Source organism: Lutra lutra, chromosome 18 (assembly GCF_902655055.1).
Source record: "Lutra lutra chromosome 18, mLutLut1.2, whole genome shotgun sequence".
NCBI classification, from domain to species: domain Eukaryota; kingdom Metazoa; phylum Chordata; class Mammalia; order Carnivora; family Mustelidae; genus Lutra; species Lutra lutra.
In genome coordinates this window covers 36,021,789-36,045,462 of record NC_062295.1, presented here as the reverse complement: position 1 = coordinate 36,045,462, position 23,674 = coordinate 36,021,789, and the positions used below count along the sequence as shown (strand labels likewise).

At 46.4% G+C, this 23,674-nt stretch overlaps 2 protein-coding genes and 1 pseudogene across 3 annotated transcripts in view; 2 read left to right on the top strand and 1 right to left on the bottom strand.

The window, feature by feature from the left end:
• Positions 1-5,330: 5,330 nt before the first annotated feature.
• On the top strand, positions 5,331-11,998 carry LOC125090661 (speedy protein E4-like). Its single transcript, XM_047713537.1, has 7 exons — positions 5,331-5,480; positions 5,976-6,173; positions 7,033-7,091; positions 7,576-7,661; positions 9,332-9,500; positions 9,682-9,789; positions 11,188-11,998. The coding sequence occupies exons 1-6, from the start codon at positions 5,375-5,377 to the stop codon at positions 9,742-9,744; spliced, it is 681 nt and encodes a 226-aa protein (XP_047569493.1). The 5' UTR covers positions 5,331-5,374; the 3' UTR covers positions 9,745-9,789; positions 11,188-11,998.
• Positions 11,999-15,438: 3,440 nt separating this feature from the next.
• ZNF12 (zinc finger protein 12) overlaps positions 15,439-23,674 on the top strand; it is a 32,933-nt gene continuing 24,697 nt past the window's right edge. For both annotated transcript variants that reach the window (XM_047713518.1, XM_047713517.1), the window contains exons 1-2: positions 15,439-15,939; positions 16,735-16,799. In XM_047713518.1, coding sequence (XP_047569474.1) covers positions 16,785-16,799 — 15 coding nt within the window. In that variant the 5' untranslated portion in view covers positions 15,439-15,939; positions 16,735-16,784. The remainder of the gene's footprint in view (positions 15,940-16,734; positions 16,800-23,674) is intronic.
• Positions 19,255-20,211, bottom strand: LOC125090660 (heterogeneous nuclear ribonucleoprotein A1-like; annotated as a pseudogene).

Below are 23,674 nucleotides of genomic sequence, written 5' to 3'. Positions count from 1 at the left end.
TTTTCCCCCTCCTAGAAACTTCTTTAAGTGGGGAGGGCAAATCTGAACCCTGTGATTCTGTCTGGGCCAGAAGTACCAGATTTGCACCTTTTTTATTTTTTAAAGAATTTATTTGTTTATTTGACGGACAGATCACAAGTAGGCAGAGAGGCAGGCAGAGTGTGGGGGGGAAGCAGGCTCCCTGGTGAGCAGAGAGCCTGACATGGGGTTCAATCCCAGGACCCTGGGATCATGACCTGAGCCGAAGGCAGGGGCTTTAACCCACTGAGCCACCCAGGCGCCCCTGGATCTGTACCTTTAAAAAATATATATATTTTATATATTTATTTGACAGAGAAAGAGCACAAGCAGGGGGCAGCAGAGGGAGAGGGAGAAGCAGACTCCCTGCTAAGCAGGGAGCCTAATGCTGGGCTCCATCCTAGAACCCCGGGATCAAGACCTGAGCCAAAGGCAGACGGTTAACCGACTGAGCTACCCAGGTGCCCCAGATCTATACTTCTTAATGTGGCTTCATTAAGATCTCTTCATTTATTAGTATTTAAAATATAAAGCTTTCTCTTTTTGTATTTGTATTAAATACAAATATTTCCCCCAATTTGTCATTGACCTTTTTAACTTAATGTTTTACTTTTATTTTCTGCCATATGGACATAATGTTTTTAAAGATTTTTATTTATTTATTCATGAGAGACAGAGAGAGAGAGAGAGGCAGAGGCAAAAGGAGAAGCAGGCTCCCTGCTAAGCAGGGAGCCCTGATGTGGAACTCGATCCCAGGACTCTGGGACTATGATCTGAGCCAAAGGCAGACGCTTAACCATCTGAGCCCCCCAGATAACCCTTGACATTATTTCTTGTGTTCAAATCACTCACTTTCTCTTCCCACTTTTCTTCTGTTTTGACACAATACTTGAAGAAGCCTTTCCAGCCCTTAATTTTCTAAGTAATTGCCTGTGTTGGCTCCTGTTTCTCTTTAACACATCAATTTTATTAAGATAACTGGCAGCCATCCTCAAGATTTGTGAATTATTCTTCTCTTAAAGTCTTTCAACCATTTTTGCCCCCAAACTAGCACATTCACGGTGACGGTGACGAGGAAATGTCAGAGGCTAAGAAACCTCAAGTTTCTAATCTGTATGAAAGAACTGGTTCTTCTTTGAAGCCTCGGGACATGTTTTGCTTTAATGGAAGGGGCAGCAGAAGTGCGAGGAAAGTGACTGTCAGATCTGAATTCCCTCTTATGCAAAATACTGGTTGGATGGGTTTACAAGAAAGCTGCAACAAAGTAAGACAACCCAGGTGCCTTAACAACAGAGATGCATTGTCTCCAAGTTTTGGAGGCTGGGAGTCTGAGATCCAGGTGTGAGCAGACCTAGCTCCTTGTGGGGGGGGGTGCAGGGTCTCGGTCCCATCCTCTCTCCTTGGCTTGTAGACGACAGTCCCCTTTGTGTATCATCACACTCTCTTCTCTCTACCTGGGGGTCTCTGTATCCAAATTTTCCTCTTTTTTTTTAGAGTTATATATTTTAGAGAGAGAGTGCATAAGCAAGGGATGGGCAGAGGGGGAGAGAGAGAGAGAGAGAAGCAGACTCCCTGCTGAGTGCAGTGCCTAGCTTGGGGCTCATGACCTTGAGATCATGACATTCACCCTAAGGGCTTCATTTTACCTTGATTTTCCTCCATAAAGACTCACCACATATATATATATATATATATATATATATATATATATATATATATATATATCACATTCTGAGGTACCAGGGGTTAGGACTTCAACATATGAATGGAAGGGGGAGAAGGGGGGGTTGGACGGGAGCACACAATTTAACCCCTAGCCTTTGTGTCCCTGGTCTTGTCCAATTTGCTTCCTCACTGCCTTGGTTATGTTAACATGGGCAGAACGCTTACAGATCATCTTACCTAAGTATTTTATTTTATAGGTTGAAGAGATGGGATCCTGAAGGCAGGAGGATTTGCACAAGGGCATGTGCTGGTTTGTAACAAAACCATTACTTTCCCATTCTCACCCCCCTATCTTTTAGACAAGCATATTATGTTTTCCAGATTGTCTACCAACAGGAGTCTGAGCAGATGGAGAAGGGGACATAGTGAACAGGTCAGAGGACTTGAATCAGAGCAGCTGAGGTGAATCCTGGGGTCTTGCTTCAGTCTTTAGCGCATCACATCCCTTGTTCTAAAGAACAAATCCCAGGGTTGCCTAGGTGGCTCAGTGGGTTAAAGCCTCTGCCTTCAGCTTGGGTCATGGTCTCAGGATCCTGGGATCGAGCCCCTCATCAGGCTCTCTGCTTGGTGGGGAGCCTGCCTCCTCACCCCTCTCTCTCTGCCTGCCTCTCTGCCTACTTGTGATCTCTGTCAAATAAATAAATTAAATCTTAAAAATAAATAAATAAATAAACCAAATCCCAGACTTCTGTTTTGTTATGGGTGGGTCCCATCAGGTCTGATGGCTGAAAACATCAGGAATGGAAATCTGAATGCAAATGGGCTTCCTAGAGATTAAACTTCTGCAGCCACGAGTCACATGTCCTTCACGGGGCAGTGTGGGACCCGCAGGAGGTCCAGGACCCAGGGACGCTGTGCAGGAACCCCAAGGCCATCTGCAGGCTCTCTGAGACCTCATCCAAATGTGAAGGTTAAACAATTGCAAACAAAGGTAACAGTCGGTCCCTGCACCTTGGATCAACTACTTTTTAAAAATGTCGGTTTTATTGAGGTGTAACTGACATATAAAACAGTAAGATTTAAAGTGTACATCATTGCGAGTGATATATGGAGCCACAGTGAAGGGATTCTAACCACCTAGTTAATTGACGCATCCATGACCTCACTTACTGACCTTTTTGGGGGGTGAGAACATGTCAGTTCTACTCCCCTGGCAAATTTCGTTTATATGCTGTGTTGTGTGCACTTACTGTGTCTGGTATGAGATCTGTAGCCTTCATTCATCTTCTCACTGAAAAGCTTTCTTCTTTTTACCAGCCTCTCCCTAGTTCCTCCACCTTCCCCACCTCTGGCAACCTCCTTTTTTTTTTTTTTTTTTAACCTTCTGTTTCTCTGAGTTTGACTTTTTGTTGTTGTTTTTTTAAGATTTCCCATATAAATGTTACCACGCAGTATTTGTCTTTCTCTGTCAGGCTTATTTCATTCCACATGATGCCCTCAAGGTCCATCCATGTTGTCACGAATGGCAGGATTTCCTTCTTTCTCACCTCTATACAAATATCAATCGACAGCTCCCCGTGTATGTACCTCACATCTTCTTTATGCACGCCTCCGTTGACAGACACCTGGGTTGTTTTCCTATCTTGGCTATTGTGAGTAATGTTGCAATGAACACAGGAGGGCAGATATCTCTTTAATATCCTGTTTTCATTTCCTTTGGTTGTATACCCAGCAGTAGGAGTGCCAGATTATATGGTACTTCTGTTTTTTGGGTTTGTTCGTTTGGTTTTTTAAAATCTTTGGAGAAACCTCTATATTGTTTTCTGTGTGAACTAGTTTGACTTTATTTATGCTTGGACTGGGCTCCTTAGCTATATGTAAGCGATCAAAATGCAAAATAAAACTTGAGGCACATCCCGAATTAAAGATGTGTTTCTCATCCAAGTTCAAACAATAGATTGAAAGCAAGGCTTAGCCAAAATGTGGACACAACAGTGGCGTCCATCAACAGATGGATGGATAAACTAAAAATGGTATGTATGTATTATTATATTATTATATGATTGTGAAAGGAATATGTAAAAATGCAAACACACACACACACAGAATGGATATTATTCATCTTTAAAAAGGAAGGAATTCTGTTGCACCCTATAACACGGATGAGCTTTGAAGACATTTTGCTGAATGAAATAAATCAGAAACATATGCATAAAATACTGCATAATTCTACTGATGGGAGGTATCTGAAATAGCCAAATCTCTAGAGACAGAAAGTAGAATGGTGGTTGCCAGGGGCTGGGGGAGGCGAGAACAGGGAGTTATCCTTCAGTGGGTACAGAGTTTCAGTTTCAGGGAAGACGAAAAGTTCTGGAGAAGGATGGTGCTGATGGTAGCACAGAGACCCGAATGTGCACACTGCTACCAAATCATACCCTCAAAAATGGTTAAAATGGTAAATTTTCTTCCCGCCTTCCCGCACATGCTTCCCGCCTTCTTGGTTAAACAGATTCTGCCTTGAATGGGAGACTTTTCCATCTAGCCTTTTTGTGCATGTGACGTTTTGTTCATAGGATACACAAGTGGTCATGAAGTTTCTGGGTAGAGAGTGATACACGGGCTTACAAATTTCAGATGCAGACTAGAGCTGATTAATTGCAATCAAGGGGCAGGTTTTGGGTGGTCCAGGGACTTCCGAAGTTGTAGACACTGTCTGAAGTGTGTGAGAACACAGGTACAGTTATCCACGGGTTCACGTTCCCAAAATGTCTCTTGGGCCCAGAGATGCCTGAGAGGAGAGCATGAGTGCTCCCCCACCACCAAACCCCACCCCCAACACAATGTCAGTAAAACATGGAGCGGAAGAAGTCTGCCAAATCAAGCGATTTAAACTAACTTTTAAAAAAATTTTATTTATTTATTTGTCAGAGAGAGAGGGAGAGGGAGCGAGGGAGCACAGGCAGACAGAGTGGCAGGCAGAGGCAGAGGGAGAAGCAGGCTCCCCGCTGAGCAAGGAGCCCGATGTGGGACTCGATCCCAGGACGCTGGATCATGACCTGAGCCAAAGGCAGCCGCTTAACCAACTGAGCCACCCAGGCGTCCCTTAAACTAACTTTTAATTCCAACAAGTCCATATAACTTCTTGACATACTTATGTCCGTCTTGTAAGTTCTTACCTTTCGGATCATCCCAAATTCCCTTGTCTCTTTCCTCCTTCTCCCGCCAGACTGTGCCCTGAATTAGGAATAGGAAGGATGGAGAGAGCCCCATATGTGCCAAGAGCGGAGAGAGCCGGGCATCTGCTGGAGAGGAGTAGAGCGATCCACACCCCTCGGGGACAGTTTTGGAGGATGGTCCGAGGCTGGGTCGGTGGCTGGAAACAGCCTTTACCTCGAGATCCAAAACTGGACATCAGTCTGGCAGTTACATGTTTCCCTTCAAACTGGTTGCCAGGCTGGAATGACCCGTGACATCAGAGGCTTCTGACCTTCCTGATTGGAAGGACCAGATTCCGTGGTGCTTGGCAGTGGAGGTGGACAACAGCATCTTCACAGACCTTTTCTCCACTCCTGGCTTTGCCCCAGCTTGGAGAAGGGATCACAGGCTTGCGTTCAGTCAGAATTTAGAAGAGGAGTTTGCGCAGAACAGGGTCCAAGTTTTCTGGAAGGACTGAAAGATCTTGGGAGAAATCATGGCCGATCATCAACCGTGTTCCCAGTCTGAGGACCAGAGCCCCCAGCCTAGCTCCTCAGGGTACCCCTTTGATGTGGTGGATGAAGAAAGCCCGGGACCATCAGGTGAGAAAGGAGGAGGAGGGAGGGACTTGAGAGGCTTGGCTAGTAAGGAGGAATGGGTACAAAAGTCAGGAAGGAGTGTCTGAGTAGGGTGTGTGTGACAGGAGAGATCCAGAAAGCCGGGGATTGGAGAAGGAAAGTACAGGAGTTTGGGACAAAACTATAACCATGGAAGGAAAACCCAGGAAGCAGGGAAAGAGGGTTAGAGATGAGATCCAAAGATGAGGTAAAGGAAGAGAGGAAATTATGCCATTATTCCCATGGGAGAAGTTATCTACAATGAAATTTTGAGGATAGGGATGGTGAAACAGTGCCAAAGATGAATGGGGACAGATGTGTCTCAACAAAGGAGAAAGATGGAAACATGGTTGGGGAGATGTCAGTTGTCAGTAAGGCTGGAGAGAATGAAGGGGAAGTTTGGGTTTTTGGAGGGGGAGAAGGGGTGGCTGAATTCCAAAGACAAAAGCCTTATACTGTAGCCTGGTTTTTTTCACTCAGCCCCCTGGGTAGACCCCTGCCCCCTGCCTGAGTCCCCCACAAGGAAGAGAGGAAGGGATGAGTCAGATGAGGAGACAGCCCCTGGCGCTAAGGACATCTGGGTCGTGGAGACACTGTGTGGCCTCAAGATGAAGTTGAAGAGACAACGGGTGTCTTCAGTGCTCCCTGAACACCACGAGGTCTTCAAAAGGTTGCTTGGTAAGAAGAGCCCCTTCAACCCTCTTCCCTTTTCTCTTTAAACTCAAGAAGCTTCCAATGCTTACGTTTTTCCAGTGGAAAAGAATTCTCTGAAGGTTGGTGAGCTCTCCATCCTTGGAGGACTCCATAATGATCCCTCACTGGGGACACATAAAAATGACAGAGGATTAGGTGAGACTTGGAGAAAGGTCTGTACTTGGGATGAGAAAGCTTGGTTTCAGTTACACTCCTGAGATGTCTTAGTTCTTATTGGCCTTTTGGTTTTGTTTTTTAAATATTTTATTTATTTATTTGACAGAGAGAGATCACAAGCAGGCAGAGGCAGACAGAGAAAGTGGGGGGAAGCAGGCTCCCCACTGAGGAGAGAGCCCGATGTGGGGCTCGATCCCAGGACCCTGGGATCATGACCTGAGCTGAAGGCAGAGGCTTTAACCCATCGAGCCACCCAGGTGCCCCTTATTGGCCTTTTGACTCTAAATGTTTTTGGCTGTGTGTGTGGAGTTGGGCAGGGGGTGTGGGAATGACATGCCATCTTTATACCCTGATGTCACTGTGGGATGAGAAAATGACAGGGAACGACTGTGGTCTCTGCAGTAGCATGTCCATGCATGATGAGAAAGCATCCCCGTTGACTTCCCATCCAATCTTACAGGTGTGCTCTCTCTCAGCCTCCCCATGCCAGAAGCCACCAACTTTTCCTGGCCGGTTATTGGTCTTTGCTCCCTTCTGCCCATCAGCCTCACCGTTGGCCACATCCTGAAACTTCCCCAGGAGAGGCATCATTCTCCTCTTTGCCCTGGAATGCTCCCAAAGTAACCCCATTCTGCTTGCCAACCTGACCTATGCCCTCTTTTCACAGAGGATCCTGTCATTCAAAGATTTCTGGCCTGGGACAAAAACCTGAGAGTATCCGACAAGGTATCATTGTTCTCCACTCAGATGTGTTCTTGTTCCAACATCTGTCCTGGGGCAGGGCGACACCTCTGAAACCCAGTCCCCAACCTCATCCTGCCAACACTTCCCGTTGGGGACCTCGTGGTTTCCTGCAGATCCTCTGGGACCTGAGTCCCAGGCGTGCCCCTCTGGCTGTTGCCACCTTAAGTCCCTTCTCCTCTCAGCTCTTGGGTGGGGCTCCCCTTGGCTCCAGCTTCTCAGAGACTCTCCAGAGGCCGGCTGTCCTGAAGCAAGTCCTCAAACCAGCACAGCTTGCTATCCTGAGAGCACCATAAACTCCTCTCTTGACTTCTTTGGTTTGCAACCAACCTTGTGACACCAAATAAGCAAATTCACCCAGCCTATCAAAGCAGGAGCACCTGCTCCAGCCTCCTGTCCCCTTCCCCCACTGGTCTTCCTCGCCCAGGATGTGACCTCTCTCTTACACTGTGTCTCCTCTTTCCGCCAGTATCTCCTGTCTATGGTCATAGCTTACTTCGGCCGTGCTGGCCTCTTCTCCTGGCAGTACCAGCGAATCCACTTCTTCATAGCCCTGTGAGTATTTTTGTCTCATCCCTCAGTAGCATTCGCTACCTGGGAGGATGGAGGGGAGAAGTGGGACCCTAACCTTTCATCTACTTTTTTTTAACCTGTTTGTAACTGTTTATTAAACTATTTTTAATTTTTTTAAAAGATTTTATTTATTTATTTGACAGAAAGAGAGATCACAAGTAGGCAGAGAGGCAGGCAGAGAGAGAGGGGAGGAAGCAGGCTCCCTGCGGAGCAGAGAGCCCGACGTGGAGCTCGATCCCAGGACCCTGGGACCATGACCTGAGCCGAAGGCAGAGGCTTAACCCACTGAGCCACCCAGGCGCCCCTAAACTATTTTTTTAAAAACTGTTGACCCTGTGTATAAAAACGAGAGGATTATAGTATAGTGTTTTTTTAGACTGTTCTTTGTAAATACAAACAACCCTAACATCAGCTAGGAGAAGCAAACAGAAGATTCCTCTAAGAGGACGGAAGGAAGGAACGGACACGGCCCTGCCCTGAGCAAACAGACTAGCAAAGCAGCCGGTCCTGATCCTCCATCTGTCTCCTTCCCATGGCGACACCAAGCGTAATTGTTTTCCTCCTCCGCATTCCCAGCACAAATGCCTCAATTCAGGCCCCCAAGACATAGCACAGATCTGTTGTGAATGCTTCCGTGGGTGTTTCTTACAAGACTGTCCCCAAGCCTGTGGGCACTATGTGCATGAAGTCCTTCAAGGCCAGGCTTCCGAGCTTGTATCCAACCCTTTCGTCTTCGTCCAACTTGTTCATCCCCTTGGTATTTCATCCATCTAAGGACCCTTCCCTCTGTTCCTATACTGCGTTTTCTGTCTAGGTAATTTTGCACATATACCTGAAGAAAATGACTTGTCCTCAAGGTCAACTTCAACTCCCAAATCTTCAGATGCTCCCCCCTTCCCCGCCCCACCGACCTCCCTGACTTCCGCACCGCAGTAGCACTTCTGTTAAAATCTGAGTGTCATGGATATTTTGGACTATGGTTATTTCCTATCTACCCACCACCCCACCCCTCGGTCCCCTTCCCCACATGCCTGCTGGACTTGTCAAGATATTACCACACTCTCAAAGACACTGCACACAATTCCTTCTGTTTTGCATAGGTTTAAGTTGTGTTGGGACTAGGAGGTGAGCAGTATTGCACTTGAACATGAGAAAAAGCATCATTTATTGATTCAACAAATACATAAAAGTGCACCTTATGGACCAAGGACATGAGGCAATGGGAAGAGAGATTCAAGAAGTGCGTGTTGAATTAATGCACCCACACGAACCCAGTCCTGTATTAGTCATTTGGTAGGAAAGTCATGGTTACAGAATAGAACAGGGTCAGCCCCTGCCTGTGGGATATGTATATGGCCTTGCTCTACGGGGAGACAGGTTTGTGCACAAACTAGCTGAAGGGAAGGGGTGGGTGTGGGTTTGGGGAACCCCTCCCCTCCGGCAGGACATGCCCTCAGGCTTCCCGTTGAGGTCCCTCTCCATCCTCAAGCTGGGAGAAGTCTCCGCCCAGCCATGCCTTCTTGATGACTGAGTGGCACTCTGTAACACTGGGTAATGAGCAACCTGTGTCCTTTCTGGGAAGCTGAGCTCAGATTGGGGAGGGGCATCCTTCCCGTCCTGCTCCTGACCAGCAACCTGATGTCTCTCTCCAGCTACCTGGCCAATGATATGGAAGAGGATAACCAGGCCCCCAAACAGGCCATCTTTTCATTCCTCTATGGGAAGAACCGGTCCCAGCGTCCCTTGTTCCACAAACTGAGATTCCAATTCATACGATCCATGGACTGGAAGACCAGGGTGTCTCGAGAAGAGTGTGAAGAGGTGGGTGGGCTGGAGGGATTTGGGGTGTGGGGCCCAATGGGAGAGAGGGGTACAGGGAGGGACATGGGGATTAAGGACCAGAAAGAATTAAGAGTCTGGACAACAGGAGGGAGCAGGTCGGGGGGCGTGGGGGCAGGGCCCATCTGGAAGTTGTGTTCTCATGGGGCCGCTTATCTTCCAGATCCAGGCTTTTGATCCAGATCTGTGGGTGTGGGGGCGAGATCGCTGCACTCTGATGCCCTAGGTCTCCCAGGGCCATGGAGGCCTGAGGTCATCGGCCTGAAGGAAGGTAGGTCTCTGTCCTCATGAGTCCAGGCACAATGATTTCTTGTGTAATGAGGAGATCTGAGGAATCCAGTTGCTGGGCCCATGCTCATCTCCCTAGCCCCACACGTCAGCCTTCCACACGCTATAAGGTGGAAGCTGTACACGTACTCAGGTCCCAGCCACGAGCTCAGTGGGTTAAGGCCTCTGCCTTCAGCTCAAGTCATGATCCCAGGGCCCTGGGATCGAGCCCCGCATTGGGCTCTCGGCTCAGCAGGGAGCCCGCTTCTCCATCTCTCTCTGCCTGCCTCTCTGCCTACTTGTGATCTGTCAAATAAATAAATAAAATCTTAAAAAAAAATACTAGTTTCAGCATAGCTTATTGTGATCAGCACATAGAGTTATAGATTTGGGCAGAGGATTAAGTAAAGATTTGGTTTAAATCGTGTGAACTAGTTCTCAGTCCATTCGGGCTCCCACAATGAAGTACTACATGGCTTTGAGCAACAGACATTTATTTCTCATGGTTTGGAGGCTGGAAGTCTGAGAGCAGGGTGCCAGACCCTTTTCTGGGTTGCAGACTAAGTGGGTTCTGAGTTAGGTCACTGGGGTCTCTTTTATCAGAGCACTTCTGCCATTCTTGAGGGCCCCACCCATGGCCCAATCATCCCAAAGACCCCATCTCATTGCACCATTACCTTGTGGGTTAGGATCTCAATGTACAAATTTGAGGGAGGTGGAGAGACAAACATTCAGACCATGTAGCACTGACCAAATTTAGGACTAGGTGTTATGGTTAAACATTAGGATCTAGGGTTAGAATGGAGGATTATGTGGTCTCATGGTTCATGATGTTGATGTCTGCGGTATGGTTATTTGTTCAGACTTTAAGTAGCACAAAAGGACCAAGGTGAGTTTCAGGTCTAAAGCAACATTCTCTCAAGTTTGTTTGTTTGTTTCTTTTGTTGTTGTTGTTGTTTTATTTTTAAAGATTTTAATTGTTTGTCAAAGACAGAGAGAGAACACAGGCAGGGGAGTAGCAGGCAGAGGGAGAAGCAGGCTCCTCATTTGAGCAAGGAGCCTGATGCGGGACTCAATCCCAGGTACCTGAGCCGAAGGCAGACGCTCAACCGACTGAGTCACCCAGGCGACCCTCAAGTTTGCTTTACTCCCTGAGCAGAATGACCTAGAGTCCTGGCTATCAAGCAGATAACTGGGTCTGATCTTAGGCACATGAAGAAATTTTGGGGGTCAGGGTCTCCAAAGTCCAAGAGTCATAACTGAAAATGAATTGGGGTTTAGAATGAAGGATTAGAGATAAAGTTGGATTTATGAATTAGTCTAAACTCCGGTTAGAACTGACCAAGATGTCTGGAGAGTTGCCTGCTTGCGATCTGACTTCCTCTCTTTCTCTCAATTTCAGATCCCTGAGCCCAGGGGAGACGCAGGTTTTCAGCAGGAAGTCAATCCAGACACTAACGACAGGCATGAGGAAGGAATAGAGGAGTCTCTTGTGCAGATAATCTAGAAGAACCCAGGACCTTCTAGAATTAGCTGAAGGGGGTTCTCATATTGTACTCCGAGGAGGTGGGAGTACCTGTAGGAGTCCAGAGAAGGACAATAAGAAACCAGGCTTTTTTTCAGTTTCCACCCCTTCCTGGGGAAGCACCAAATATTTCAGATTTTTTAAATTCAAATCTCCCTTGAGGTAGGAGTTGGAGATCCTGTTTTTTACGCATTGGGACACAGACGAGGAGGAGATTACTTCAAAAATATAAAACGAGAGACAAAGGATTATAATAGCCTAATATTATGCCACGAATTTCATTGGTATATTTTGAAAATGTTGCCCTTAGAATTATTTTATTTATTTTTATATTTTATATTTATGTATTTATTTTTAAAAGTTCTGAAATAGTCATAGTTTTCAAAACATGTTGTTCCCACAAAGTTTTGTGATGAGATTACACTTGTAGATAAAATTTTGTTGACATATTCAGGATAGGTTTTTGTGTTTTTACTATAGTAATATATCTATCACACTTATAATCAGGAAGGTGGTTCCCTCAAGTTATTACTGTAAATGTTTCTTTGACATTTAGTCTTCATTATTAAATTGTGGGAATCTGTTGTAATTTTTTTACTTGCCTTGATGACACGTTTGTAAGTTGTTTTATGTTATTTTAGGTTATTAAAGAGGACACTGCAATGTGTCTCTTGAGGAAACATAATAAAGATAAGTCTTTATCTTCGTGGTGTTTGTGGTCATCCCAATTGGTCTTACTGTTCACTGTCCAATGATACCCTTTTTTTTTTTTTTTTTTTTTTTTTAAAGATTTTATTTGTCAGAGAGAGAGAGAGAGAGAGAGAGCGAGCGAGCACAGGCAGACAGAGAGGCAGGCCGAAAGAGAGAGGGGGAAGCAGGCTCCCCTCTGTGCAGAGAACTGTATGCGGGCAGGGCTCGATCCCAGGACCCTGAGATCATGACCTGAGCCGAAGGCAGACACTTAACCCACTGAGCCACCCAAGCGCCCCAAGTGTAAGTTACTTTTCATGTAGGAAAAAAAAAGAAGACAAAGTGAACCCTGAGCTTGTGTCTTAAAGCAAGAAACAAGGCAAAGATATTGAGGGAGGAAAAGGGGAAGAAGGAAGATAGTGCTATGGGGACCTAGATAATCTGAAATTCACAATGAGGGCAAGGTGACTCAGTGAGATTATGCATTTTATTTTATTTTATTTTTTTTAAATATTTTATTTATTTATTTGACAGAGAGAGATCACAAGTAGATGGAGAGGCAGGCAGAGAGAGAGAGAGAGGGAAGCAGGATCTCTGCCGAGCAGAGAACCCAATGCGGGACCTGATCCCAGGACCCCGAGATCATGACCTGAGCCGAAGGCAGCGGCTTAACCCACTGAGCCACCCAGGCGCCCCGAGATTATGCATTTTAGGCGATGATCCATGGCAAGCAGACCCACAGGTGCAAGGGAGCACCCTTCTTTGGTAGAAGGAAAATCTACAGTGTGGGATGAAATAGAACAACTGGAAAGAAATGAGGGTTTGGGAGAACTTTCTGAGAAACACAGTAAGATAGGAGGAGCTAAAGCTGTCAAATAAGAGAGGCATGGAGAATAAAGAGTTAATGGCAGGAATCCTGAATATTGAAGGAAACCATCTTGGGAGATGGTAGCACCAGAGAATACTGGGGCTGTCTCAAATACCAAGCTTCAGTGTCCTCGGGAAGCATCCCATGGATGTCTTGGCACATAGATGCATATCACCCATCAGGAAGCTCACCTGAGCTTGGTGACCAGAGTTTTTATTGGGGTTTCATTATGCAAGTGTAATTAATTCAATCATTGGCCACATATCGAACTCAGTCTCCAACTCTCTTCCTTCCCCTAGAGATTGGGCTGATATCAAGTGGTTCAAAGCCCCACCCTTGTTGGGGTTCCTGGTATGGCTGGCCCTATCCTGACTCATCTCATTAGCACAAACTCAGGTTTGGTCCAAGGGGCCCAGTGTGAGTAACAAACACTCCTATCACTCAGGAAATTCCAAAGATTTAGAGGTTCTCTCCCAGGGACCAGGGAGGGAGAGGTATCTGAAAAATTACTTATAAAACACATTGGCGGGGCGCCTGGGTGGCTCAGTGGGTTAAGCCGCTGCCTTCGGCTCAGGTCATGATCTCAGGGTCCTGGGATCGAGTCCCGCATCGGGCTCTCTGCTCAGCGAGAAGCCTGCTTCCCTCTCTCTCTCTCTCTCTCTGCCTGCCTCTCCGTCTACTTGTGATCTCTCTCTGTCGAATAAATAAATAAAATCTTTTAAAAAAAAAATAAAAAAAAACACATTGGCTATGGTAGGAGACTGGCAAAACTCAGGTAGTCAGGGAAGGTAACAGTTTGGGGACAGATCTATCACAGGAGATGTTGGAGAAGTTGAACAAATAAGGATTGAAATAATGGGGTGCTCATGGGGATTTGGAATAGCTTGGGAGATGTGAGAAATTTAGGAGATAAACATAGCTCTCTATATAGGAACAACGAGCAACGGAGTAAAGAGAAGCCAAAGGAAAAATGTGTGTGTGTGTGTGTGTGTGTGTGTGTGTGTGTGTGTGTTGGGGTTGGGGTGCAGTTCTGATAAATGAGATGAACTCCTAAGCCTGGAGCAATTTCAGAAAGTGAAACCACCAAGGTCAGAAGAGCCACAGGGACATCAGCATCTAATTACAGCAGCTCTAGGAGAGGGATGGCATTCAGAATTGGGACACAGTTGATGGACTGAGAACAGCAGAGACTAGATTCTGCAGACACGGAAACAAAGAGGAGAAACAGTATGACAGCTTGGAAACAGATATAACTTATGAGACACCTAGGACTTAAAATGTATATTTAAGAAGCTTTAGGTCTCTGCAGGGTGGCAGGTAAAGGCAGATTAGGAAACAACTCAAATGAGGAAAGACCTGAATGAAAAGACACAAGAAACTGGACGATGGATGCAAACAATAAAACAGTAACAAACAGGCGAGAAAGCAAATGGTCAGGTGACTGAAAATGATGACAGGTGAGAACTGGGAGTACTTGGGAACAATGGAGCCGAACATTGTGGTTTCAGCCTGGACACCTAGAGAAACTGAGATCAGGACTGATCCAGTTGAAGAGAAGGGGGAGCCAAGGCTGCTGAGAAGGGGGTGAAGCTTAAGAGACTTGGAGGATAAAGAGAGGGACCAGCTGAGAAAGTGGGAGAGGCTAGAGGCCACTGAAGGCTGAGAAGGAATACGAATCCAGGGAGGTGGTTCGGAAATGTGAGCTGATGGCAGAAGGATGTGTGGCTCCCAGAGCACAGAAGAGTCAGAGCAGCCAAGCTTCTGGAACCAGAAAGCATCCAGGGCTATAGGTGGCCGCTGAGTGGAGGTCAGGAGGCAGCAACAGCGAAGTTTAGCCACACAGCAGAGGAGCAGCAGGCTTTTCCTGAGAAGCAGGAGTGATGGAAGAACTCCAATGCCTGGAGATGGAAAAGAAGGAGAGTGATGGGGATCAAGGGTGTGGTGTGGCTCAGTCAGTGAAGCAGCTACCTTCGGCTCAGGTCATGATTACAGGGTCCTGGGATCGAGCCCCGCATAGGGCTCTCTGCTCAGCAGGGAGCCTTCTTACCTCTCTCTCTCTCTCCACCTGCCTCTCTGCCTACTTGTGATCTCTCTCTCTCTCTGTCAAATAAATAAGACTGAGTGACAAACAAGGAGGAGCTACTTTGTGAAGGGGAAACACGGAGGAAACTAGAAAGAAATAGGAGCAGTGACTCAGGAAGAGTCCTGCGGGCAACTCAGGGGCACCTGTCTCAGTAGCTACTCCCATTCTCTCAGCTTCTCCCTCAACAGGCAGCCACATACCCTCTACCGCTACTCTCATCCTAGATAAGGAGGGATTGTCTTTTTCTTTTCAGTTTTTTCCTTTCTTTTTTTCTCCTTTCCTTTCCTTTCCTTCCCTTCCCTTCCCTCTTGCTTCCCTTTCCCTACCTTTCCCTCCCCTCCCCTTGCCTTTTTTCTTTTTAAGTGTGGCCTTTTCGAGACGTCCCCTAACTTGTGGGCGCTTGGACTCACGGGAAACAGAGGTCGGGTATTTGTCGGGCTCCCGAGTGGGCTCCAGTCGGCGCACCGCCGCCGCCGTCCTGCGCATGTGCAGCTCGGCCTGTGTGCGTGTTTGCGCACGCGTAGTGCCGCTGCGCAGCTCTTGCTTCCTGTCCGAGCTCGGGTCACCGCTCACCGTGGTTCCCAGGCTTCGGCCTCCGGCGGGCGAGCGTCCCAGAGCCCGAGGGGCTGCAGGCCGTCCAGCCGGGCCGGCACCCAGCGAGCGTGGGGCTGTGCGGGCGCGGGTCCGCGCGGAGGCTCGAGCGGGGACCCTCGAGCGCGAGCCCCGGGGGCTGGGCCGGAGGGGCCGAGCGGTGGCGGCGGCGACGGCGCAGGGCGGCGAGGCCCCGTCCCGGCCCGTCTGCTCCCGCGGGACGGCGAGGCCCCTGGAGAGCAAATCGGGCCCCGGGAGGGTCGTCGGCCCGAAGTGAGTTTGTCCCGTAGGCCCAGAGCCGGCTCACCGGGAACGGCGGCCCTGGGAGGCGGAGGAGGAGCCACCCCCGCCCCGGAGTCCTCGGGAGCCTCGGGGCAGCTCGGCGTGTCCCGACGGGGTAGGTCGTGCGCTTGTGGGTCTTGCGGGAGGCTGGACCTGGAGGGATGGGCGCTCCCCCGGGACTCGGGACTCGTGGGACTCACGTTTCCTGGGGGCGCAGGGAGTTCCCCTCTCCCCTCCACCCCGGCATCCCTTGCTCTCCGGGTTCTCTGTCCAGTTCTAGACGGGTCTGTAAGCGCGCAGGAGCGTGTGCTAACCCCGCTGGGTTGTGCCCTGGGGCATCCCCCAGTGTAGGGCAGGACCAGTGTGCGAGGAGGAGTTGACAGGAGAAGACTGGGCCTGAGAAGGGAAGGGGCTTGTCCACGTTGACGGGGTCTGGGGGTGGGCTTGCTCGCAGGACTCACCTCCTGGACCTGGATTCTGTCTTGTTACATTTAAGTCAAAATGAGTTTCTTAATAGAAGACCCTTTTGAGCGGCACTTTGCAGTTTGTACAAATGATTTGAAGACAGCCATGCCTGAGCGCATCTTTCCTCAGAGCATCCCGTTCTGTTCTTAAGTAGTTAAAAGGGGTAGTGAGAAGATAGAAGAGTGTAACAGATTTTGTTTTATGTTACTTTTAATGATGGAGGATTATTTCAATAGGATTCAGGTTTGTTAGTTAAGGAACAACATACCAATCAGGTGGGAGTTACAGACAGGTGGGTGTGCCCTCATTCTTTTGGTCATTTCTGAAGATTTAAAGGGACAGTGTCGCAGTTTCTTTCATGGAACTTTCCAGGAGAGTACTCCCCCCACTTCCTCGGCAGTCCGGATCTCACTTAGTTTCATTTCTTGTCTTTTCTTTCCCCCAGGTCTGCCTCCGCTTTCACTGTTCTTCCTGTTTTTCCAAGATCAGCAGAAAATGAGTAAATCTTTGGTGAGTATTTCTGTGTATGTGTTTGTTCCCCACTGGCACTTACAGTAGATGTTAGGAGGTGAGTAGTTCAGACTTTAAAGTGGGAATGGGGAGATAAAAACAAAAAAGGTGTGGGTGGACAAAGTGTGGAGTAGTATCGGGGCCCCAAGCACGTCTGTCACGTTCATCTGTGTGGACAGCACGATCCTTCAGGGCCCTTGAAGCCAGAGTTCAGTTGACATTCGTTGCAAAATGTGACAAATACATTCAGTACTTGACTTACACTGATCTGCCAAAAAATAGTTTTGTTTTCTCGCGTATCTTGTGATTTCTTTGGCCGGGTTGTTGTAATGGTGAACAGGCTTCCTGAGTGGCCATCCCCAAACCGTGGCCATTGGTATCTCACTTGTGCCTCCTGGAGGCAAGGCATACTGTCCAGGGAGCACCCAGTGCATATAATTTCTCTGGTAACTAAAACATCGCCCCATAAATGCATCGTTTTTACTGCTCTAGTCAAGGGGAGGGTGAGGGAGCTCTGGAGGAATGGCCTTTCCACTCTCCAGTGAGTCTTGCTAACTAGTTCTCTGATAATCTCTCTGGTTTGCATCTCAGACTGGGCGGTGACACCTCTGGGACAGATTGCTGATTTCCCACTCACGTTGTATCCCAAACAGCACTTCCGGGTCTGCCCCTGTCCCTCTGGAACCTAACCCGGTAAAGGTTAAGCTGGGAGCCAGTCCTTGGGTTGGACCACTTGCCACCTTTCCTATCTGCAGAGGCAGTCTGTTGACATCTCTGACGAGTTTCTCCTGTCTCTTTGTGACTGCTTCCTCTGCCCTCTTCATGTGTTGTCATGTCCCCCGACCCACTGACTTTTACACCTGGCAGACCTCCCCCTCACATCCTCTGAACCACTGGCTCTGTCTGTTCTCCCACGTGGACCAGATGCCGGGGCTTCCGGGGAGGGTGTCTCAAGTCACCTTAATAGACCTAGTAGATTCAAAAGTAATTATTTGCAGCCCCCCCCCCACCTATGCCTTCTGCTCTCCTTCCCCATCCTCTCTCTGTTCCATTGTCTAGCCCATCACTCTGTCCCGAACAATGGGATTCATTCTCCTCTCTGTCTGCATCCTGTGTTATATGTGCATGTTCCTGTTGTTGTGTTCTAAGTGGCTTCTGTCCCTTCCCCTTTGTCTCTTCCATGCTGCCATTAAAATAGCTCATTCTTTTCATCTGTGGACCATTATAGAAACTTCCTTTCTGTGCTCCTTTCCTCCATGGGCTCAAGTGTATTTTCTGCGTTGAGCATTTCTCCAAAACTGTGAATCACATAATTTTGTCCCCATATGGAAAAAGCACTTTAGAGGCTCCCTGAGTGTCAGGAAATGCAAGGCTGGGGTGGGTGGGGGCAGTTAAGGGGCCCTGGCTTGTTAGTGAGACAACAGGCAGAGAAGGAATGTGGCCTGGGGTGTTCTAGCTGATCGTAGGCCCATACTGCGTTGGTGGGGTTGGGTTTGTTCTTTTCTTACCTCCCCCCCAAGAGAATATTAAGTCCTTTATTGATTACACATGATAATAGGTGTTATACAAGCTTTAATCCATCTATAATTTTATCTGATACCATTATTCAATTTAGATATATTGCCTAGGATGTGCCAACAATCATATTAATAACCAAACAAACTCCAGGACTTTGCTTGGGTGACCCTTTTAATGTGAACTCCAGGTCACAACACATTGTCAGTTCAACTGCACCAAGGTTTGGGGAGACCGTGGCTTCTATGCCCAAGCAGGTTGCAAATAAATTTCGAATGGAACCTGGCATCACCCTGAAGGAATTTGAACTTCACAGTGTTGGGATAGTGTACCAAGACGGCTTCAGAGTAGACTGACTTTACACAGCACATTTAAGAAAAAATACATTTATTCAGGGTCATGATCAGACTATTATATTTAGCAGCATGGATGCAAAAAATATATGTATTACATTAAAATCCTTTATTGGAATGCTTTACACTTTCCAAAGAACAGAAACTAACCCGTTATACAGTTAGTCACAAATACAATTCTGGAGTTGTTTGCCCCGTACACGTGAGTATCATCTAACATGTCTTCTTTGTAGCAGCTCGGCCCTGCCACCACTGTGCTTGCCTGAGTTCAGGAATCATTTGTAACCTGTAGCTTCCTTGTTTCTCTGGCTCTCCTCTCCTGCTAAGCTTCATTTACTGGCAGTAATTAAAACCTTCTGCTGGGGCACCTGGGTGGCTCAGTGGGTTAAGCCTCTGCCTTCGGCTCAGGTCACGATCTCAGGGTCCTGGGATCGAGCCCCACATCAAGCTCTTTGGTCAGCAAGGAGCCTGCTTCCCCCTCTCTGTCTGCCTGCCTACTTGTGATCTCTCTCAAATAAGTAAATAAAATCTTAAAACAAACAAACAAAAACCTGCCACTGCCGTAGCTACTGATGCTACTGGAACCACCGTAGCCACCTTGGTTTCGTGGTTTGGCAAAGTGTTGGCCTCCACCTTTGGTGCCAGAGCTTCTGCCTCCCAAATTTCCTCCTTTCATGGGTCCAGAATTTGAGGATTGATTGTTGTAATTGCCGCAATCATTATAGCTTCCACCACCTCCGAGGTTGCTTCCATCATTATCAAATCCGTTCTAGCCATCCTCACTGCCACCCTGTTTACCACTACCTCAACTGCCACCAAAGCCACCTCCATCACTGAAGTTCCCTCGACAACCAAAGCTGTCATTCCTAGCAAAACCACCTCCATATCCACCAGCAAAGTTTCCAGAACCACTTGGACCAGTTTGGCTGGATGAAGCAGTAGCCATCTCTTTCTTACATAGGCCTTTCCTTACTCCCCAGTTGTGGCTGTTCACAGTGTGGTATTTTTGAATGACAGTCTTGTCTACAGAGTCCTGGTCATCAACTGTTACAAAAGCAAAACCCCTCTTTTTGCCACTCCTCAGTCAGTCATGATCTCCATCACTTTGCTTTTCCCATACTGTTCAAAATAATGTCTTAGATGATGATCTTCAGTGTCATCTTTAATGTCACCAACAAAAATCGTTTTCCCAGTTAAGTGGGCACCAGGTCTTTGAGAATCTTCTCTTGAGCCAGCCCTCTTTGGTTCCACAACTCTTCCGTCCAGCTTGGGTGGCCTTGCGTTCATGGCTGCCTCCACTTTCTCTACAGGGGAGTATGCGACAAACCCAGAGCGTCTAGAGTGCTTAGTGTTGGGGTCTGTCATCACCACACAGTCCCCAGTGCTCAGAATGGCTCCTCAGATTCTCATTGGTTGTTTCAAGGCTCAGACCTCCGATGAAGAGCTTCCACAGCCGTTCAGGCTCTTTGAGAGACTGTGACTTAGACATGACGGCAGTGGGACGGGAGACTTCAATGATGCTTACTTGGCGGCAGCCACGGGCGGAAGGACTTGGGTTTGTTCTGACCCACAAGTGAGTTTAAGTATATTTTCATATGTTTGGAAGCTTTTCTTATGTTTTGTTTGTGGCTTTTATCTTAATCACATTTTTTATTCACATTGACTTTCCTGACAGTAGATTTTTTTGGCCAGTGCAAAAGGGATTATATAATCTCTGATGGGAGATATGAGTGGATGTGTATATAGAACACACATGATATGTGTGTATATGCACCCACACATCCAGAGTCTCTGTGAAAGTTGTATTCTTACCCAGTAGCCCAGTGACTGATGGTTCCTTTTTAAAAAAAATTTTTAAATTTAATATACAGTGGGGTGCCTGGGTGGCTCAGTGGGTTAAAGCCTCTGCCTTCAGCTCAGGTCATGATCCCAGGGTCCTGGGATTGAGCTCCGCATCGGGCTCTCTACTCCGCAGGGAGCCTGCTTCCTCCTCTCTCTTTCTGCCTGCCTCTCCGCCTATTTGTGATCTCTGTCAAATAAATAAAATCTTTAAAAAAATTAATATACAATGTATTGTTTCAGGGGTACAGGTCTGTGATTCATCAGTCTTACACAATTCACAGCACTCACCATAGCACATACCCTCCACAGTGTCCATCCCCCAGCCACTCCATCCCTCCCACCTCCGTCCACGCCAGCAACCCTCAGTTTGTTTCCTGAGATTAAGAGTCTCTATGGCTTATCTCCCTCTCTGGTTTCGTCTTGTTTCATCTTTACCTCCTTTTCCCTATGATCTTCTGTCTTGTTTCTCAAATTCCGCGTATCAATGAGATCATGTGATAATTGTCTTTCTCTAATTGACATATTTCGCCTAGCATAATACCCTCTAGTTCCATCCCCATCATTGCAAATGGCAAGATGTCTTTTTTTTTTTGATGGCTGCATAATACTCCATTGTAGATATATACCACATTTGCTTTATCCATTCATCTGTCGATGGGCTTCTAGGTTCTTTCCATAGACTGGCTATTGTGGACATTGCTGCTATAAACATTCGGGTGCACATGCCCCTTCGGATCACTACATTTGTATCTTTGGGGTAAATACCCAGTAGTGCGATTGCTGGGTTGCAGAGTAGCTCTGTTTTCAACTTTTTGAGAAACCTCCATACTGTTTTCTAAAGTGGCTGTACCAGCTTGCATTCCGACCAACAGTTTAAGAGGGTTCCCCTTTCTCTGTGTCCTCGCCAACACCTGTCGTTTCCTAACTTGTTCATTTTAGCCATTCTGACTGGTGTGAAATGGTATCTCATTGTGGTTTTGATTTGTGTTTCCCTGATGGCGAGTGATGTTGAGCACTTTTTCATGTGTCTGTTGGCCATTTGGCTGTCTTCTTTGCTGAAATGTCTGTTCATTTCTTCTGCCCATTTCTTGATTGGATTATTTGTTCTTTAGGTGTTGAGTTTGATAAGTTCTTTAGGGATTTTGGATACTAGCCCTTTATCTGATAGGTCATTTGTGAATATCTTCTACCTTTTTGTCAGTTGTCTTTTGGTTTTGTTGATTGTTTCCTTTGCTGTGCAAAAGCTTTTGATTTTGATGAAGTCCCAATAGTTCATTTTTGCCCATGCTTTCCTTGCCTTTGGCAATGTTTCTAGGAAGAAGTTGCTGCAGCTGAGGTTGAAGAGGTTGCTGCCTGTGTTTTCCTCAAGGATTTTGATGGATTCCTGCCTTACATTGAGGTCTTTCATCCATTTTCAGTCTATTTTTGTGTGTGGTGTAAGGAAATGGTCCAGTTTCATTCTTCCACATATGGCTGTCCCAATTTTCCCAACACCATTTGTTGAAGAGACTGTCTTTTTTCCATTGGACATTCTTTCCTGCTTTGTCAAAGATTAATTGACCATTGAGTTGAGGGTCTGTTTCTGGGCTCTTTATTCTGTTCCATTGATCTATGTTCCTATTTTTATGCAAGGACCATACTGTCTTGATGATTACAACTTTGTAATAGAGCTTGAAGCCTAGAATTGTGATACCACCAGCTTTGGTTTTCTTTTTCAACATTCCTCTGGCTATTTGGGGCCTTTCCTGCTTCCATACAAATTTTAGGATTATTTGTTCCATTTCTTTGAAGAAAATGGATGGTATTTTGGTGTGGATTGCTTTAAGTAGCATAAGCATTTTCACAATTTTTCTTATTCCAATCCATGAGCATGGAACGTTTTTCCATTTCTTTGTGTCTTCCTCAGTTTCTTTCATGTGTATTCTATAGTTTTCTTTGCTTCTTTGGTTAGGTTTATTCCTAGAGATCTTATGGTTTTGGGTCCAATTGTAAATGGGATCGACTCCTTAATTTCTCTTTCTTCTGTCTTGGTGTTGGTGTATAGAAATGTAACTGATTTCTGTGCATTGATTTTATATCCTGACACTTTACTGAATTCCTGTATAAGTTCTAGGAGTTTGGGGTGGAGTCTTTTGGGTTCTCCACATAAAGTAGTATCACATCATCTGCAGAGAGTGAGAGTTTGACTTCTTCTTTGCCACTTCGGATGCTTTTTATTTCTTTTTGTTGTCTGATTGCCGAGGCTAGGACTTCTAGTACTATGCTGAATAGCAGTGGTGATAGTGGACAGTCCTGCCATGTTCCTGACCTTAGGGGAAAGGCTCTCAGTTTTTCCCCATTGAGAATGATATTTGCTGCGGGTTTTTCATAGATGGCTTTGATGATATTGAGGTATGTACCCTCCATCCCTACACTTTGAAGAGTTTTGGTCGAGAAAGGATGCTGTACTTTGACAAATGCTTTTTCTGGATCTGTTGAGAGTTTCATATGGTTCTTGTTCTTTCTTTTATTAAAAAGTATTGTATCACACTGATTGATTTGCAGATGTTGAACCAACCTTGCAGCCCAGGAATAAATTCCACTTGGTTGTGGTGAATAATCCTTTTAATGTACTGTTGGATCCTGTTTGCTAGTATTTTGGTGAGAATTTTTGCATCCATGTTTATCAGGGATGTTGGTCTGTAATTCTCTTTTTTGATGGGGTCTTTGTTTGGTTTTGGGATCAAGGTAATGCTGGCCTCATAAAATGAGTTTGGAAGTTTTCCTTCCATTTTTGCTTTTTGGAACAGTTTCAGGAGAATAGGATAGAATAGAATAGAATAGAATTTCTTCTTTAAATGCTTGGTTGACTTCCCCTGGGAAGCCATCTGGCCCTGGGCTCTCATTTGTTGGGAGATTTTTGATGACTGCTTCAATTTCCTTACAGTTATGGGTCTGTTCAGATTTTCTACTTTTTCCTAGTTCAGTTTTGGTAGTTTCTACGTCTCTAGGAATGCATCCATTTCTTCCAGATTGTTTCATTTGATGGTATATAGTTGCTCATAATATTTTCTTATAATTATTTGTATTTCTTCGGTGTTGGTTGTGATCTCTTATCTTTCATTCATGATTTTAATAATTTGGGTCCTTTCTCTTTTCTTTTTGATAAGTCTGGCCAGGGGTTTA

What these genes read in the sequence shown, in the direction of transcription:
- LOC125090661 (XM_047713537.1), top strand. Translation starts at nt 5,375, where the DNA reads ATGGCCGATCATCAACCGTGTTCCCAGTCTGAGGACCAGAGCCCCCAG. An exon ending in ATCCACTTCTTCATAGCCCT is followed by an intron (nt 7,662 to 9,331) that starts GTGAGTATTTTT and finishes GTCTCTCTCCAG; the next exon opens with CTACCTGGCCAATGATATGG. An exon ending in CTCGAGAAGAGTGTGAAGAG is followed by an intron (nt 9,501 to 9,681) that starts GTGGGTGGGCTG and finishes CTTATCTTCCAG; the next exon opens with ATCCAGGCTTTTGATCCAGA.